This window comes from Cricetulus griseus, chromosome 2, assembly GCF_003668045.3.
Source record: "Cricetulus griseus strain 17A/GY chromosome 2, alternate assembly CriGri-PICRH-1.0, whole genome shotgun sequence".
Taxonomy (NCBI): domain Eukaryota; kingdom Metazoa; phylum Chordata; class Mammalia; order Rodentia; family Cricetidae; genus Cricetulus; species Cricetulus griseus.
The window spans coordinates 26,443,951-26,463,047 of NC_048595.1; the positions used below are offsets into that span (position 1 = coordinate 26,443,951).

Genomic DNA, 19,097 nt, shown 5'->3' on the forward strand with positions numbered 1-19,097 from the left:
TTTACTACATTTAATAGCTAGCCCTTCTTTTCATTTCTGCCACAGAAAAACACGTGGAGAGATTAGAATACCTGCCTGGCCTAAGCAGGTATTCCGTTTGATCCCAAGTAATCTACCATTCCAACAGGGCATGTAGAGAAGCAAAAGGGGAGAGATCTGGTCTCACTTCTTGACTCTTTTGCTCAGGGGGTAAAGGGTGCCTGCTTTAGGTGCACCAGTGACCTTTAGAGAGCAGCAGTGACCTTCTCTTGGGCCCAGAGCAACACCCAAGTACATACAAAGGCAGCTAAGGAGAAAGTGCCACTCAGAGGAAAGGGCAAGTATTACTATCTACATAAGTTCTGGCCCTGACCAGCACTGTGTTCAGATCTCTAAGGGAGTTTTTGATCACTCCACAGGGAGGGAGAGACCAGTGAAGGGCAAGCGCAGCACTCTTTTATTCTGGACACAGTTTCTGTGGAGAGAAACATCCCGAAAATAAAACATTCTCTCAGGTTAGGAACAGACTGACCTAGGAATGAGCACTCTAGCCAGACAGCAAACCTGCCCTCAAGGCAATGAGATTTATTGAAAACCTACATACATATTAAAACAGTTTTATACACATTTCTCCCATTACAAGATTACAAATATACAAATGTGTGTTCTGTCCAAGTCAGCATCCTGAATATTAGAAACAAAACAAAAAACCCTAGCAACCAGCAGAAAACATACACCTTAATTTCATCAATTATATTGGCTTGTTTTATGTCTCTCAATAAAAGACAGATACAATCTCTTCCAACTTCTCATGTTCAGCTTTTGACACAGATGCCATCCTTCCCCTGGAATGGATTTTGCAAAGCAGCACTGAGTTCGATTCTGAGGCAGAAAATTGGTCTGTATTTCTGAAAGTCCAGTGGTAGGTCAATGAAGGTGAGTGGTGGCAGTTCTCTTCGTTTTTATTAAATTCCACTGGTCTGCTCTTGATATTAGTGACGAAATATTTAAAATGTCTGACTGGTCAGGGCAATATACTCAACCCAAGAGATGCAATATTCAGTGTCAGCAGAAGGGAGGCTCACAAATGCTTCAATTTTAGACTCTAGTCCCAGGGAAAGTTTCTTCCATAGATTACCAGTGTGGGTAGACACTGGGTATAACCTTCATCTTCCTCCCACGATCCAGCTTAAGACGTTACTGGAGTAAAGGTTAATTGGAAATCAAGGCTAGGAGCTTACAGGAACACAGAAGAAACAAGACTGATCCTCCATCTAAGTCACTTGCACTGAGTCCTGGTTACCATGTTACAGGTCTCGTGGATGTGGAGGAGTCATCCTAGTACTGGCTTTCAGTGCTTTCTGTAATTTTCTATAATGCTACACTTTCTTCCTCCTCCAAACACCTCTATTTCAAAGTGGTGTCAACCCAGGAAACTGCTAGGAAAAAATGTCAAATGCTTACCAGAAGAAGTGAGACTTCAATTATTCTGTAAGTCACTGTTGGAAACTGTCGTGATAAGAACAGTGGCTGAACTAGAAAATAACACTAGGAAAGAAAACTGCTATTGAGAGCCGTGTGATATGAAGAACTGGAAACTCTGCCCGTGATGCATTGATCGAGGGAATGAGAGGTCATCAGCACAATGTCAGTCCCACCGTTAGGGGCCAGACCTACTTGGAGCAGTTTCGGCAGATGATAGCATCCTGAATGGTATTAGCTTTCCAAGTATCTGAAGATGCTTCGCTTTGGTCCTGGACTGCTATTATTATCTGTCTTTAGTCGTTTAGGTGATGGTGACATCATTAACGATGGCCCCTTTCTTCTCACCTAGAGAAAAAACATAGGGAGTCAGGGCCAGCTCAAGACTCACATAAGGCTGGGCGTTGGTGGTGTATTGCCTGCGCTCAAAGATGATCCATAGGCAGTAATGCTAAGATTTCTTTATTCAGATAAATACCAGCCCAAACGCAAGCCAGAGTGTGCCCAGAGGCCTCAAGCTAGCGTGGCCAGAGAGAAGGGCATCCATGTGTTTGTGGCCTCCTAAGAATTCCCTGCTCTCATCTTTGCCCTCCCCTGACCAAGCCCTCATGGGCGTGGCCAGGCACACCAGTAGGGGCAACTAGGAGGCGGGGCTACAGTGTCTCCCTACAGTGGTGCACACCTTTAATCCCAGCACTCAGCACTCGGGAGGCAGGCAGGCAGGCGGATCTCTGTGAAGTTCGAGGCCAGCCTGGTCTCCAGAGCTAGTGCCAGGATAGGCTCCAAAACTACACAGAGAAGCCCTGTCTTGAAAAACAAAACAAAACAAAACAAAACGACTCACATAAGTGCCTACCTTCAGTGAGTTCATTAGCAACTCAGTTAAATCATAGATGATTAACAGACAAAAACAAAAGGAAGAAATAGAAACTTTGAAGGCAAATTTAAAAGCCGATTGCCTGCTGGAGCAGCAATTCTCCTATATATTCTTTTTCTTTTTTGAGACAGGGTTTCTGTGTAGTTTTGGTTATCCTGGAACTCGCTCTGGAGACCAGGCTGGCCTCAAACTCAGATCTCCCCGCCTCTACCCAAGTGCTAGGATTAAGGGTGTGTGTCACCATAGCCCAGCAAATCAGATCTCCCCCCACAAGACTGGGTTTCACTATGTAGACCAGGATGGCCTTGAATCCAAAAATCTTCCTGCCTCTACCTCCCAAGGGCTAGGATTAAAGGTATGTGCCACCACCATCTGGGAGAAGTGCAACATTCCATTCCCTATGGAGGGATACTATTGTAGCCCAGATACAGCAAGGAGGGTCTAGACCCTCCCCCAAACAATATGACAGACTTTGTGGGTCCTTGGTAGAGGGCCTCACTATCCCTGGAGAGGAGTCAGGGGATGGGTTGGATTGGGAACATGAGAGACTGGGAGGGCGAGGGAATGGATATGTAAATATGAGTAATTAAAAATAATAAAAAATAAAAAAAATTCTAACACTATAGCAAGCTGTTAGATCAGAATTTTTTTACATCACTTTATTTTACTTTCTTGGGTATGTGTGATGTCATGCCATGTGCATGCATGCAGAGGAGAAAAAATGTTGGTATCTTCCTCTATTGTTCTCTGCCTCATGCCTTTAAGTAAGAGTCTGCCTACGGAACAGAAAGTGAGCCATGCTCTCTCTCTCTCTCTCTTCCTCTCTCTCTCTCTCTCTTTCTCTCTCTCTCTCTCTCTCTCTCTCTCTCACACACACACACACACACACACACACACACACACACACACACAAGTTTTTTAAATTAAACAAATCTGAGGCTGGAGAGATAGCCTAGTGGTTAAGACACTTGTTCCTCTTGCAGAGAAGCAGACTCCATTCCCACATGGCAACTTCCAGCTCTAACTCCAGTTCCAGGCTCTTCTGGCCTCCCAGGTTCTAACATACACATAGTGCATGGACACACGTGCAGTTAAAATACAAACAAATCTAAAAAAAAAAAACCCCACAAATAAACAATGTTTGGGAAGCACCACATCAGTTACCAAATTCTCTACCTGAGGCTTAGATGATTCCTTTGCTGCCTCTGCCTTGGTGGGAGAAACTGTATGAAAGACAAAGTTTCTCGAGTTCCGGGGAGCACTGGGGTTGAGGTCCGACAGGGCAGCGAGTTTCTGAAGCACAGCCTTGGGCTGGTTTAGCAAGGAGCCAGTCTTCAGCTGAGGAAAGAGGAGTTACCTGATATCAAACTGCAAATGCCGAAAAGGAGAAGCAAGTCTACTCGTGTCTGCCTCGCTCGGGACTGAAGGGATGCCTTTCTACCTTAAGCAAGACCTTCCCACTTCCTGTGGCCACCACCCTCCCTGAATGACTCCTGAATGACAAACTATGATTAATGGGGTCCCAACTAACCTGGTGAGCATTTCCTGGTCTGATGGCTTCAAAAGGGTTACTGGGCACAGACTTCGATTCCTGAACAACCACAGCACGATTGGCTGAAAAGAAAACACAGAAAGAGGTGTTCTGAGGAAATCCAGGTAAATCCCTTCTATATTCAAACAAGCTAAGAAGATGTAAAAGCTGACGTAATAAACACCTGTTTATTTCATATTCATAACCTTAACCATAGCAAGTGTCACTAAGGAGTCAATGAAGTCGAGATTATCAATTAATCATTAACAAGGACTAATTTAAGAAAAAAGAGCAGTTGGTGAGAGTGAGGAGCAGTGTATAAGAACCCATTTATGGAGTTCAGTACACCTATGTTCAATCCCACCTCTAACACTTGAGCATATAAATCCTGGGCAACTCAAAGAGAAGCCACAGTTCACCAAACAAGCTACACAAACCCAAGTACAACACTACTGATCAATAGCATAAGAGCCAGCCTCTGCCTCTGCTTACCTTGATAACCCTTTAAGATAGTATTATGGGGGCTGGAGAGACAGCTCAGTGGTTAAGAGCAATGCTGAGCCAGGCGGTAGTGGTGCATGTCTTTAATCCCAGTACTCAGGAGGCAGAGGCAGGAGGATCTTTGCGAGTTTGAGACCAGCCTGGTCTACAGAGTGAGTTCTAGGACAGGCTCCAAAGCTACAGAAAAACCCTGTATCACCCCCCACCCCACCCCCACCCGCAAAGAGCATTGTCTGCTCTTCCAGAGGTCCTGAGTTCTATTCCCAGCAATTCCATGGTGGCTCACAACCATTTATAAAGAGATCTGATGCCCTCTTCTGGCATAAAGTTGTACATGGAGATAGAGCACTCATAAATAAAACTTAAAAAAAAAAAAAAAAAAAGACAGTATTATAGAAACGTTCACATTAGCTGCCACAGTCCCTGAAGTAGTTAGAGCCCCCTCCTAGGCTCCAGCACTGACAACCCAAGCAGCTAGATCTAAAGAGAAGGGAGAGCTCACCAGTCTTCTGTAGCGCTTTGGCTGTAACTTTCTTGGCTAGCATCATAAATTGACTGTCTTCCCCAATGTCCTCTTCTTCAGCTGCAATCTTTCCCTGTTGAGCCTGAATATGAAGATCATACAGTATTAGCCAGGTGTGGTGGCACATGCCTATAATCCCAGCATTTAGGAGGCTAAGGCAGGAGGATTACTATGAGGTTGAGTCCAGTCTGGGATACATAATGAGTTCCAGACCAGCTTGTCTTCATTAAATGGTTCTTCTTCTTCCTCCTTCTCTTCCTTCTTCTTCTCCTTCCTCATTACTATTATTATTACAGCTTCCCAAAATAGTCCATTTAAGGGAGCTGAAAAGATGGCTCAGTAGCTAAAAGAAATGGCAGCTTTTCAGAGGATCTGGGTTCAATTCCCAGCACCCACATGTTAGCTCATAAATGTCTGTAGCTCCAACTGCAGGGAGTCTAACACCCTTTTCTGGGTTCTGTTGGCACCAGTACACACATGCACAGACAGACTTGCAGGCAAAACACCCACACACGTAACATAAAGCTATAAAATTAAAGGCTGGTGTGGTGGCTCACACCTTTGATCCCAGCACTTAGGAGGCAGAGGCAGGTGAATATCTGTGAATTCAAAGCCAGCCTGGTCTACATAGTGAGTTCCATCTAGGACAGTCAAAGATACATAGTGAGACCCTGTCTCAAAAATAAATAAAAAAATAAAATTAATTTTAAAATTACATATATAGGAAAGTAAGTTAACATAGGCTGAGGTGTAAAGCCAGGTTACTAAGATATCATTTGTTTTCCTTTCTACAACTTTTGCTGCCTTAGATCAAAAAGATAAAATGGGCTAGAGAAATGGCTGAATGGTTAGAAAAGGTGGTTAAGTGGTTAAAAATCATGTGCTGTTCCTCTAGAAGATCCAAGTTTGGTTCCCAGCACCCATGTGAATAGCAAAAAACTGCCTGTAACTCTAGTTGCAGGGAATCTGATGCCCTCCCTCTTCTGGCCTCCACAGAGACTGTGCTTAGAAGCACCTCCCCCACCCCATATACACACCATTAAAATAAATATTATTTTATTTCATTTTTTTGAGACAAGGTCTCACTATATAGTTCTGGCTGGCCTGGAGCTCACAGAGATCCACTTGCCAGAATTAAAGGCATTCGACCCAACTCCCAGTCCTAATACACACACACACACACACACACACACACACACACACACACACACACACACACAGCCAGAGAGCTGACCATGGTAACCTTTTACAGTGTATAAAAAAAAAAAAGGCAAACCCCCAAGAGTAAAGGATTAGGTATGTTGTTGCTTAAGTTTTCATGGCAGGTGAAGTATCTGAATCTTTTCCCCCTTAAACTTGGTCAAAGTAGGCAACTCTTTTGGACCTGTTCCCGAAGCCACTGCTCTCGTTCGATTCGTTCCTTCCTCCACCTGGCTTCGGTCTCGTCAAGCTGCTCCTCAATCTGATCATCATCAGAGTCCCTGTGGAACAGATCCATCTGGGAGGCATCATCTAAAGGAAAGAGGTAAGGCACTTAGCATTTTGTAATCCTCATAGGGACTGTGATCAGACAGACACAGAACAAGCCTATATAGCTGCTGTACACCTTTCCCAGCCACAAAAGAAAACAGATGGTTTCAGCTATGGCTACCTTGTAGCCTGGTGTAATTTTCTGTTTGTACCTCCCCCCCCCCCCCCAGAAAGGGTTGCAAGTAGCCAGGTTGGCCTTGAATTGCTGTGGAGCTAAGGATGATTTTGGTTCCTGTTTGTTCTCCCTCCACCTCCAAATTTTGGGATTACAGGCTTGCACTGCCATGCCTGGTTGTTTTCTTTTTTCCTTTTTTTTTTAGTTTGCAAGACAAGGTTTCTCTGTGTATCTCTGACTGTTTTCTGAAACTCACTCTGTAAGCCAGGCTAGCCTTGAACTAAGAGATCCGACTGCCTCTGGTTCCTGAACGCTGGGATTAAAGGTATTCACTACCACTTCCTGGCTTCTGGTTATTTTCTAATAGGGTGTTGGGGATGGAACTCAGGACCTCAGGGTTCTAGGTAAGCACTCTACCAACTGAGCTACATCTCTAGCCTCCTGGTCTAGTTCTGGTGGCACCATTTACCATCTTAAAGTAGATAAACATGTACACTGGACCATTTGCTTCTTACGGACAAGATACCTATGTGTTTCCATCTAAAGGACAAGATACCTATGTGTTTCCATCTAAAGGACAAGATACCTATGTGTTTCCATCGGAATTTTCTCGTTCGTCCAGGCCCATCGCTGTGCAGATCCCCATCAGCAAGGTACCTCTCTTGGTATAACCGCAGTCGTCGCTTATCATCATCCAACATGGTTTTCCTACAACAGGAGAAACAAGGCGCTCAACACCAGGACCTTTCTGCCTGATACAATGGCGCCGTGAGGTGCCCTCTGCTTAGAAGGGCTTGCTGGGATACTAACATGTGTATTTTCTTGATCTGACTCTCCAGTTCCTCATCAGAAGGAAGCACTTCATCAATGACGTCTTCTTCATACTCATCTATCTCTTCCCCATCATACTCATCTTCACTTCCCACATCACTTCCTGACACCTCTGCCTCATCTTCCAGGTATTTCTTCAATCTCCTAGAAAGCAATTTGAAAAATTAGGAATTAGACAATGGATACATACACAGAATATGGATAGAGTAAGAAAAGCAGAAAGCCACTGTTACCTATGCTCTAGTAGATAGCCACACTGAATGGCCCTTGTTAAAACCAGTAAGTCAAAAAGCAAAAACAAAAAGAGATGAGAGATGGATGGGCTTGGTAGGGTAAAGGGAAGTGGGGTGATGGCTGCCGAGATGAGGGGAGAATGAAAGGGTAGAGGAAGAATGTGAGCAGAATGCATTATATACCTGTATGAAAGAGCCAAGGAATTAATAAAAAGAAAAGCAGAACATAGAGTCATCAATAACAATAGGCTGAAATCTATACATCTTGATAGTATCTCAATACTTTTTTGATATTTAAGTGTTGATCATTTAATCCATACCATGTACTAATAGCTGTGCTTTATAGATTATGTTAGGAATGAGTACTCTTACCTCTGCCATTTTGCAGTTAAGAAAGACTATCTAAAACACAAGGAGATTGGAAGCTATAACACTAAAAATGCTACCAGTTCTGGAAAGAACTAGAGACGCTTGTATAGAATCATTTAAGGAGGCTCAGAGGGATCAAACAGTTTACTCAAGTTCCCACAAGTAGGAGGCACTCAACCTAGCTTGGGTAATCCTACAGCCAGAAACTTTTTTTTTATTGTTTTAAAAGATTATATTTATTATGTATACAGCATACAACATTCTGCTTCCATGTATATCTGCACACCAGAAGAGGGCACCAGAACTCATAAAGGATGGTTGTGAGCCACCATGTGGTTACTAGGAATTGAACTCAGGTCCTCTGGAAGAGCAGTCAGTGCTCTTAACCTGGAGCCATGTCTCCAGCCCCCAGCCAGAAACTTTTTTTAAAAAAAGTGTTTTGTGTGCCTGTGTGCAGAGTTCTGGGGACACCTCTTGGGAGCCATTTCTAGAGCCTTCCTTCCACCTTGTTGAGACAATAGTTTCTGTTTCAGCTGTTTCATCATATACTCCAGGCTTGCTGGCCCCCAAGCTTCCAGGTCATTCTGACTCTTAAGAAAACCAACCAGGCAAACAAACAAACCCTTTTAAAATTATTTGACTTTTTGTTTTGTTTTTTGAGTCAGGGTTTGTCTGTCCTGGACCTAGCTCTGTACACCAGACTGGACTTGAACTCACAGTGATCCACTTGCTTCTGCCTCCCAAGTGTTGGGATTAAAGGTGTGCGCCACCACTGCCAGGCCTTAAAATTATTTGATTATTTATAAAATAATACGAGTGTTTTGCCTGAGTGTCTGTCTGTGTACCACATGCTTGAAATGCCTTCAGAAGACAGAAGGGAATGTCAGATCGTATGGAACTGGAGTGACAGATGGTTGCGAGCCACCGTGTGCGTACTAAGAATTGAACCTGGGTCCTCTGGAAAAGTAGCCAGTCCTCTTACCACTGAGCCATCTCTCCAGTCCCCCATTCTCCTGTCTCTTAGCAGTGCTGGTATTACAGATGTACATCACACTCAGATGGCTTGCTTGGTTCCTTCCTTCCAATATGTGGGTTCTAGGGATCGAACTCAGGTCATTAGGCTTGCACAGCTATCAATTTCACCCAGAGCCATCTCTCAGTCCCAGAAACTCTTAAAAATCTTCCTATATATTAGGAGTACTTGCTAGAAGGTTCAAACTAGTTTTTGCTTTGTATTTAAGTTCATCAGTGCTTAGAGAACAGTACGGTACAGTAAGATCACAGGCCAGGATTCCTTGTTGATTTAAAGTCTATAGTTTGTCTTTTCTATTTTTTTTGTCATCGTGCTGGATTTTGGCTACAGCTTGGCACATGCTGGGCAAGCATCCCACCTCTAAGCTACAGCCTACTTTTACACTTTGGGACATTTCTAACTAAGCTGCCTAGGCTAGGGTGACCTTCACTTATCATCTTTCTACTCTAGCATCCAAGTAGGCCCGCACCACCAGCTGGGCCTAGTGATCTTTCCAACTTCATTCTCTGTGAGAAGGAGGTGGCAATCGATCTTGGGTTCAAAGTTTTGTTATCTATGGCTTCAAGAAGCAAAAATTTGGTGGGTCTGAAAGATTATATTTATATTTATTTATTTATTTATTTATTTTGAGGCAGAGTTTCTTTATGTAGCCCTGGTTGTCCTGGAACTCACTATGTAGACCAAGCTTGTCTGTGCCTCCTGAGGGCTGGAATTGAAGGCATGGCCACCACACCCAGCTTCTAAGATAACTTTTAAACCAACTTTTCTTCCTAAATCCTAGGTGGCCTGGGGAGTTCCTTCAAGGGCCACTAGCCACCAGGTTTCCCAGTCTTCTTTGTAATGTTGTTAAGCAGTTCAACTCTGGCTGCTAATCTTCACAGAATCTGACTTGAAGACCTCTACAGTTAAATAAGCTTTAACAACCACTGCCAGAGGTGGGGGAGATCTGTGGATAACCTAAAGATGTATGGGAAAAAGTTAAGGTGACGGGTGACAAATTAGAGCCCCAGCTGAATCTTAAGAGAATGGAACAATAGGCTGAAAGCAACAGTATAAATCTAATAGAGATCAATATGATGTCCTGGTGTAGGGGGTCCTCTTTCCCTCTCAGCCTGTTGGCTATCAGTTCAAGAGGGGAAAGAAGCAGAAGGGGTGACATAAAACTTTGTATGTGGCCATGAGTACTGACAGAGGGAGGCCTCTGGGAGACGGACTTCTGGTGAATCAGCTCAACTTTATTCTAGAGGAATATATAGGATTGGGGAGCATGGGAACAAACCCTAATTTGCATTAAGTGGCACACTCCTATCACAAGGCTTAGTATGTGGCATTAAGTCCAATAGCAGAGGTCCTAGCACAAGCCTTCTTAGCAGGGATCTGTGCCAAGGGTCAAGCTAAAGATGATCCGGCATCTGGTTTTAGAGATAGGCTTCTGGTTTAGAGACAGCTTTCATAAGGTTAGTCCTCCAGGCCCAGGGACTTCTTCCAGATAAGGCTAGGTAGAGAGCAGGAAGCTTTGCTGGGGAGGGAAGGAGTTTCCATATTGCTGAGCTTAGAGAAAGCTGTCAGGCTACAGCACACTGAGACCTCTACCAGCCAATAAAAATCTCCCACATCCTAGATATGAGTCCAAAAAAGCATACACATGCTATACGTTACTGAATATTTATTAGAATTATGTTCATGAAACTTCTTTAAAATCATAAAACACAGTGGTGGCATAGCTGGGTGGTGGTAACACATACCTTTAAAGCCAGCACTTGGGAGCCAGAGGAAGTTGGGTCTCTGAATTTAAGGCCACCATGGTCTATAGAATAGGACAGCCAGGGCTTCATGGAGAAACCCCCCACTCCAAAAACCAAAAACCCAAAAACTATGAATATGCAACAAGGAGGTAAAGTCAAGATGCAAAATTAAACACACAGGGAAATTACTTAAACCTCAATTGTGCAGGAACATTTGTATAAAAAGTTATGAAGAAATTATTATCAACACTTTCACGTACATTCTGGCCAATCAATATGAATAGCTCCCTTATTTTTCCCCTCCCTCCCTCCCTCTCTTCTTCCTATTCCCCTCTTCATGCTTATGGTGCTGGGGATAAACCCTGAGCCTTTTGCATACCAGGCAATGCTCTGTTATTGAGATACAATTCCAAAGGATTTGTTTAATTTATGATAACCACAAAAGCAGAAAGCAAACCAGCAAGTTTATATAAAAATGTAGTAAGCTATCCCTAAACTTAGGAGAACTGTCTAGAAACTGAAGGAATGGATAGAACACCTACATTTGCCTTTTCATCTTCTCAGACTGCTTTAGGAGCTCTTCTTCATCATCCTCCTGGTCCGGGTCCAGCTCTTCATCACCAGAGTCACTGTGTTCATCCTGCAAAGTTAGAACATCACATTCGAGTTGCACACAACAAAAACATGGATCACAGGAAGTAAATGCTATTGTGTCTTGAGCATGTAATAAAAGTTTGTGCCCTATTTCTCCTGTTTTAAATTTATTTATTTTATAGGCAGTATCTTGTTACATAATCCCAAGTGCTGGGATTACAGACACATGGTCCTGGATTTAAGCTCTAGTACCTTGAGACAAAACCAAAACGCAACTAGAGAATCTGTGAAGTTCTGTCCCCAAGCCTCATCACAGGACACTGCTTCTGGTAAGACGCTAAACTCAAAATTCTCAAGAACTGAAGATATAAGAGCAAGAACCTGTGTGGAGCTTGGCTGTGTTCCTGCCACACTCACCTCATCACTAGCAAATCCATTTTCCTTTGAAACAAGCTGAAAGTCTCCAAATTCCTCCTCTTCACATTCTTCCTCCCTAGAAGGCAAAACACTAAGTTACTAAAAGCAAATTACAAGCAGCCAGCTAAGTGAAGAATTTAAGACATTTATCAACACCAGTAAGAAACAAGATATTTTGCCTTCTGTAATTACAGCCTCATAAGGCAGAGATAGGGATGCCCAGGATGTGCTGACTAGAAAGTCTAGTCATGCCCAGGCATAGTAGCGGCATGCCTTTGATCCCAGCACTGAGGAGCAGAGGCTGGAGGAGCTCTGTGAGTTTGAGCTAGCCTGGTCTACAGAATGAGTTTCAGGACATCCAGAGCTGTATAGTGAGACCCTGTCTCACACACACAAAAAAACAACAGTTCATCATTATTAAGTATATTCATACTAGCTAGGTATGGTGGTGGCACCCATCATTAATTCCAACACTGGGAAGTCAGAAGCAGGAAGATGTCTGTGAGTTTGAGGCTAGCATGGTTTATACAGTGAGTTTCAGGCCAAATAGTGAGACACCATCTCAAAACCAAAACAGAACAAAAACATGTTGATACTTTTGTATAAGTAGCCTCCAAAGTCAAATAGCTACTAAACACTCTACATCTGTTAGACAGATCTTCACCCTCTTTCCCCAGACACCAACAAATTTCACTTCTTGTCTACACAAAACTGTCTATTCCCAAGACTATACAGAATGGACTTACACAGTATCTATCCTATGACGAATATTTCTTGCTCCTAGCATAATACCTTCATGGTTCCTTCATGTTAAGGCATGTGTCATGATTTCCTTCCTGTTGGGCTGGATGTACACACTTGGAGGATGAGGCAGAAGGATCACCAGTTTGTGGTCAGCCTGAACCAACAGTGAACTCCAGGCCAGTCTGGCCTGGATAGGAAGACCTAGTCTCAGACAACAAAAGCAGATTTCTTCCTTTTAAAGTCATTTAATGTGTATAAGTTGTATTTAGCAGATGTGCTGGCTAGTTTTATGTCAACTTGACACAGCTTTAATCACCAGAGAGGAGTGAGCCTCAATTGAGAAAACGCCTCCATAAGACAGAGCAGTATGTAACCCTGTAGGGCATTTTTTAAATGAACGATTGGGGGGAGGCAGGCAGGGGTGTTGAGAGAGCAGGCCGAGAAAACCATGGGGAACAAGCCAGTAAGCAGCACCCCTCCATGGCCTCTGCATCAGCTCCTGCCTCCAGGTTCCTGCCCTGCTTGAGTTGCGGTCCTGATGTCCTTTGATGATGAACAGTGAGGTGAAGTGTAAGCCAAATGAACCCTCTCCGCCCCCATTTTCTTTTTTGTCATGGTGTTTTATCACAGGGATAATAACCTTAACTAAGATAGCAGACCATTGCCTTTCCCTCTTCATTTTGGCTACTACCAAATAATGTAAAACAAATTAAAAAACCTGTTTTATTCATTTATTTATGAGAAAGGAGTTCATGTAGCTGAGGCTGACCTTAAGCTTTTTTGCCTTTGTTTATTTATACATTTAGTGTGTGTACATGCAACAGCAAGTGTGTCTGTAACTACACACATGCCATTGCCTGCATATACATGCAACATCATGTGTATCTGTAACTACACGCATGCCATTGCCTGCATATACATGCAACATCATGTGTATCTGTAACTACACGCATGCCATTGCCTGCATATACATGCAACAGCATGTGCGTCTGTAACTACACACATGCCATTGCCTGCATATACATGCAAGAGCATGTGCGTCTGTAACTACACGCATGCCATTGCCTGCATATACATGCAAGAGCATGTGCGTCTGTAACTACACGCATGCCATTGCCATAACTACATGCATGCCATTGCCTGCATATAGAGTTCAGAGGACAATGTGTGGGAGTCAGTTCTCTCCTTCTACCAGTGAGACATCAGGGATTGAACCCAGGTCTTTCGGCTTGAAGGCAAGTGCCCTTACCCACTGAGCCATATGCCTGATTCTGAACTTCTGACTCTCTTGCTCCTGTTCCCTGAATACTGGATTCCAGGTATACACCACACCAGGCTGTGTGGTTTTTTGGGGCAGGTCTTTCCCATGTCTCTCACTTGTCCTGGGGCTCTTTATATAGTCCAAGATGATCTTGAACTCCTTCCTGATCCTACTCCCTTTACCACCTAAGTGCTAGAGTTATAGCTGCTTACCACCACACCTGCCCACTTGAATTTTTACTTTTAAGTCTCTGTGTGTATCTCTCATGCTTTTGAGACAAAATTTCAATGTATAGGCTAGGTTGGTCTGGAATTCATGATCCTCCTGTCTCAGTCTCCTCAAGTGCTGAGATTGTAGACATCTTTTGAATCTAAGTGGAATTGCTGGACCAGATGGTAATTCTATTATGAATTGTGAGAAACCATCATATTGTTTTTCCTAGCAGCTCACCAATGGTAAACAGAGATTTTCCTTGTCTTCACCAATACTTAGTTGTTTATATAAAACTGTAGTCATCCTAATGGATGTGGGGCAATGTCTCTGATTTGCCTTAACCAAAGTTATTTAGTCTATTGCTGAACCCAGTGAATGGGATCCTAGGGTTCCTCCCAATCTTTGAGACTCACCTGTCCGTTGGGAAAGAGCCTGAGCAAAGAGCAAGCGCCTCTTCCATAGGATCATCTATGCTGTTCTTCTCCTGGTTGCTCAACTCCAATGGAGCCATAGGGGAGGCATCTACCTCAACAAGGAAAAGATCAATGAGGAAGGAGATGACACCTTTACTCTTCCTGGCCATCTAAAGACCAGCCAGCTCAATTCAGTTCTTAGGTAAAATGTTTAAAAAGTCCACTGATGGGGGAGGTCCTTCTGTGCATGCTTATCTTATTGGTTGCTGAATAAAGCACTGTTGGCCAATAGGGAAGCAAGATAGGTGGGACTAGGAGTTGAGGAGAATTCTGGGAAATGTAGTAAAGAGAAGTCTTGTGATCTAGGCAGGAAATGACATAACAGGCAGACTCAGAATATAAGCAGGGACAAGCAGGAAATCGCTCTCTTCCTCCTCCTCTCTTCTCTCTGGAGCCACCATGTGATCCCGGCAAGAGAAGATGCCTGCTGCTGGCATTCAATAAGATAAGTCTTTATAAAATATATAGAGTAAGAAATCCTAGTCATTGGCCATCAGCACTGTACCTAACATTAATCTCTGTGTGTTATTTTGGGCATCCACATGGTGGCGGGGCTCGGGCGGCTTGGTGGAAAGATTTATCGCTACAGTTCACCATCCATCCATTCTTTCAACAAATCCTCATACTTACTGTGTGCCAAGCCCCTGGAAGGCAGTAATGAACAATATACCCCAATTACCTCATAGAGCCTATGTCCTATTCCAGCACGTAACATTTACTATATACCAGATAAGGTTTTAAGCTTTGTATATAGGTTAAGTTTAAGTTATACATTATGTGGCCGAAGCTAGGGAAGCATTCCTAAGCTGACACTGTCATTCTAAGAAAGCAAGAGCTGTAAAGGTGAGGAACTAGGAATGAATTCCAGCACATGCCTGTTTTCCGTACACTCACTTCAAGGGGCAAGGGCTTCCATCAGGGACACTGATGTAAGCTGTGTGGCTGTGGTAAGCCAAGAACTTTCACTGAATATTTACCTTGGGAAGGAAATTTGCCGGAGCAAAGATTCAGAAGTTCCTCCATGTTTTCTTTTTTGTCACTCCCTGTGGGTTGACATTTCTCTTCAGACTGAGATGTAAACTGTCCAGTACACAAATCCAGCAGCTCATCCATATTGGCATCCATGGCATTCTCATCCATACTGGCCAGTGGCAACTGAGGCTTCAAAGCTTGATAGCGATTCCGGTGATTTCTAATGTTTAAAAATCTACAAGCACAACCAAGTGTCAGAAATGACCCAGAGAAGAGACAAAACCGCCAGTAAAAACTGTCTGATTTCCAACACCAGGGTTAGAAGCTGAACGTGGCCAGCAAGATGGCTGAGTGGGTAAAGGTGCTTGCTGCCAAGCCTGATGATCTGAGTTCAATTCCCAGGATCCACATGGTGGAGGGAACCAACTCCAACAAGTTGTCCTATGATCTTCTCATGTGTATTGTGGCATTTGTATATGTGTATGTGTGCTCACACGTACATGCACACAAGATAAACAAAATGTAATTTTGAAAAATTGTAAAAAGAAAGACAAAAAGAAGTTGGTGTGAATTGTGAATTTCAACTTGATGGGGCTTAGGATCACCATGGAAACAAAGCTGTCTTCAAGGGATCATCTAGGTTAGGTTGACTGAGGTAGGAAGACCCAACCTAACTGTGGGTGGTACTAATCCATGGGCTGGGGTGTCCTATACTGACTGAAAAAGAGAAAAGGAGCTGAATGTAAGCATTCATTGCTTTCTTCTTCCTGACTATGGAGGCAATGTGCCCAGTGCCTTCTGCTCCTGCCACTGTGACTGACCTGCCATAACACAGGGTATCCGCTGGAACCATAAGGCACAGTTACCATTCCTTCTTTGTGATGTTTGTCAGGTTTATCACAGTGATGAGAAAAGTAACCAACATACTGAGCCTCAATCCAGAAAACAAGATCCAAATGTTAGCCTCATGCTAACCTAAAGAGGGTGGTGAAGCTTTGTCAAAAGGTCAAGTACAAAAGTTGCCTCCTAGGGATGGGTGTTATATCCCAATCTTATCCAACAATCAGAACACAGGAGGATGAACAGAGAAAGCACTTACAACACAAGACATATACGTGTTAGAAATAAGATCAGAGGATCAGAATGTCAGCAATAAAATTACATTTTATTTTCTGGAGATTTCGTTCAAACTCATAGAATGTAAGACTAATGGTCGGCACACCTTCTCTTTCTCAGAAGAGAAAGCACAGATGGAATGACAGAAGCTCATTTTATTTTTAAACAAAATTAAGCAGCACCCAACCCCATTCCCACCCACAGAAACACAAAACTACCTACCCATCTGCATCCAACAGTTGGCTCTGAGTGTCATCTTCTAAACAGAACTGGAAGTCTCCTGCTCCTAGGAAAACGGTCTTAGGCTCTGGGGAGGCGGTGTACAGATCCTGGGAATCCTCTATGGGAAGTGAAGGCTCAGACAGTTTTCCTGAACTCTGGCACCAAAACAAAAACAATAGCAAAACATTTTACAAATGCCATTCAGTGTCATGACAACAACAGAAGTTGCAATATGTCACCTGCTCTCAAGCAACTGCAGTTGAGGAGGACAATGCACAGTCAAAGGAGCCTAAGGAAAACACCTCTAAGCAAGAAGAGCACTTGTTAATACATGAAGGGGGTGGATTTTCAAAGCTGAATACACATAAGCTGAGAACCAAGGTGGTGGGAGTTGGTTGGCTGGGACACACTTTATTTAGCAATGTGGGAAGTAAAAGGAGGAGGAGATTAGAAAAATGATCACCGCCTTACCTTAGAAGCTGAGCTGATCAAACTGGCTCGAAACAGCCCAGGAGAAGGGGATCTGAATCCTCCCGATGTAGGTAAAAAACTGGTACCACGGCCTGTTTGTCTGTTGCAAGGCTGATAGGACGGAATTGTGGAACCAATCAGCTCAAAGCTGCTATTGTGGCTGCTCTCTTTTGTTAGCAGTGAACACAAGTCATCTTCATCTAAAGGAGGAGATTATATAGGAAAGAAATAGCTTTTAAAGGTATGATTACAGAAACAAGTGCATTTGTTTAGGAAAAAAAGTTGAGAATCAAACAGGTAAAATTTACCAGCAAACCCCTTAAGTTCTAGGCTCCAAATCATTCTGTCAAAGGTAAATTACCACAACAGCATTGCATAATCAGGGCTCGTTACTCTGAGCTATGTGACACCTGGAAGTTCTCCTCCTCCTCTTGCCTTGCATAAGGCCTTCATCAATCTTTATTATTCCATCAAATTATATATATTTATTTTTATCTACGTATGGAAGTAGTTCATGTCTCACTCAATCAACAAATCAGCATATATCCACTCAGGACCTACCACATGTCCATGGTCTACTATAAAAAATGTAGCTCAGGGGCTGGAAAGATGGCTCTGCAGTTAAGAGCCCTTGCTGCTCATGCAGATGACCTAGATTCAGTTCTCAGCACCCACATGGCAGCTCACAACCATCTGTAACTCCATCTGCATGGAATCCAACACCCTCTCTGACCTCTGTGAGCACCAGTTACACACATTCTTGCTCATAAAGTAAGTCAATGCTAAAAAAACAAAAGTAGTCCCAAAAATGAGCCATGAAAACATTCCAATTCATAAATCCCTGTCACTGTCACATGTAAGAATGTGCTGTATACTTGAGTGGCAGAGGCAAGAGGATCTCTGTGAATTTGAGGCCAGCCTGGTCTACTGAATGAGTTCCAGGACAGCCAGGGCTACAGAGATACCCTGCCTCAAAAACAAACAAACAAACAAACAAAAAAAAAAAAAAAAAAAAGAAAGGAACTTACTTGGCCCTTATGTACCAGAACTAAAAAAATTCTCCCTAAGAACTACCACTTACCCAGTTTGCCAGACTGCTTGCCCAAGTGTTCATCTGTTTCTGATTTTTCTTCACTAGGAAAGTAACTATAAAATAAAATAGTAAACTGCTTGAGTATCTGTTCTTCTTACTCTCTTGTAAGAAATTCAAAGGGTGGGCTGGAGAAACAGCCCTATGGTTACAAGTGTGCACCACTCTTCCAGAGGTCCCAAGATCAATTCCCAGAACCCACATCAGGCGGCTCAAAACCACCTGAAACTCCAGCTCCAGAGGATCCAACGCCCTCTTCTGGCTTCCTCAGGTACCTGCACTCATGTGCACATACCCACACACAGATACACACCCCTTTAAAAAATGCAAGCCTTTAGAAATCCAAAAGAATTTTGTATTTCCTTAGAATAACTTACCCCATCTTGGAAGAGCTGTCCTTAAACAGAAGTAAGGTAGAATCTGAGGAGAGGGGCTTGGGAACAGAGAGGTCAACACACTTGCCAATTTCACTACTGCCATCTGTATTTTCTTTGTCTGTCTCTTTTTCATCTTTGGTTTCTGTATCTTCACTACCAAGAAGAAATTCTGTAGTCTATGCCAATCATGAAAAAAAAATAACAATAATACAAGTCAAAAAATATAAAAGTAAATCCTGAAATATGGATTCTCCGTTACAGGTCACATCTCAAGTTAAAAAAGATGAACTTGAAACAAGTTCAGTGTGATTACTGTCAGCAATGTCATTCCCCTGACACTTTTTTTTTAAAAAGATTTTATTTATTATGTATACAACATTCTGCTTCCATGCATATCT

At 43.1% G+C, this 19,097-nt stretch overlaps 1 protein-coding gene across 2 annotated transcripts in view; it reads right to left on the reverse strand.

Moving 5' to 3' along the window:
- Positions 1–543: 543 nt before the first annotated feature.
- Clspn (claspin) overlaps positions 544–19,097 on the reverse strand; it is a 36,114-nt gene continuing 17,560 nt past the window's right edge. For both annotated transcript variants that reach the window (XM_027399291.2, XM_027399290.2), the window contains exons 11-25: positions 18,700–18,875; positions 18,314–18,378; positions 17,233–17,432; positions 16,762–16,916; positions 15,429–15,658; positions 14,392–14,500; positions 11,761–11,836; positions 11,292–11,389; positions 7,349–7,513; positions 7,125–7,246; positions 6,278–6,405; positions 4,873–4,975; positions 3,870–3,952; positions 3,515–3,676; positions 544–1,809 (exon numbers count right to left, since the gene is read on the reverse strand). In XM_027399291.2, the coding sequence (XP_027255092.1) occupies positions 1,696–1,809; positions 3,515–3,676; positions 3,870–3,952; positions 4,873–4,975; positions 6,278–6,405; positions 7,125–7,246; positions 7,349–7,513; positions 11,292–11,389; positions 11,761–11,836; positions 14,392–14,500; positions 15,429–15,658; positions 16,762–16,916; positions 17,233–17,432; positions 18,314–18,378; positions 18,700–18,875 (1,986 nt within the window). In that variant the 3' untranslated portion in view covers positions 544–1,695. The remainder of the gene's footprint in view (positions 1,810–3,514; positions 3,677–3,869; positions 3,953–4,872; positions 4,976–6,277; positions 6,406–7,124; positions 7,247–7,348; positions 7,514–11,291; positions 11,390–11,760; positions 11,837–14,391; positions 14,501–15,428; positions 15,659–16,761; positions 16,917–17,232; positions 17,433–18,313; positions 18,379–18,699; positions 18,876–19,097) is intronic.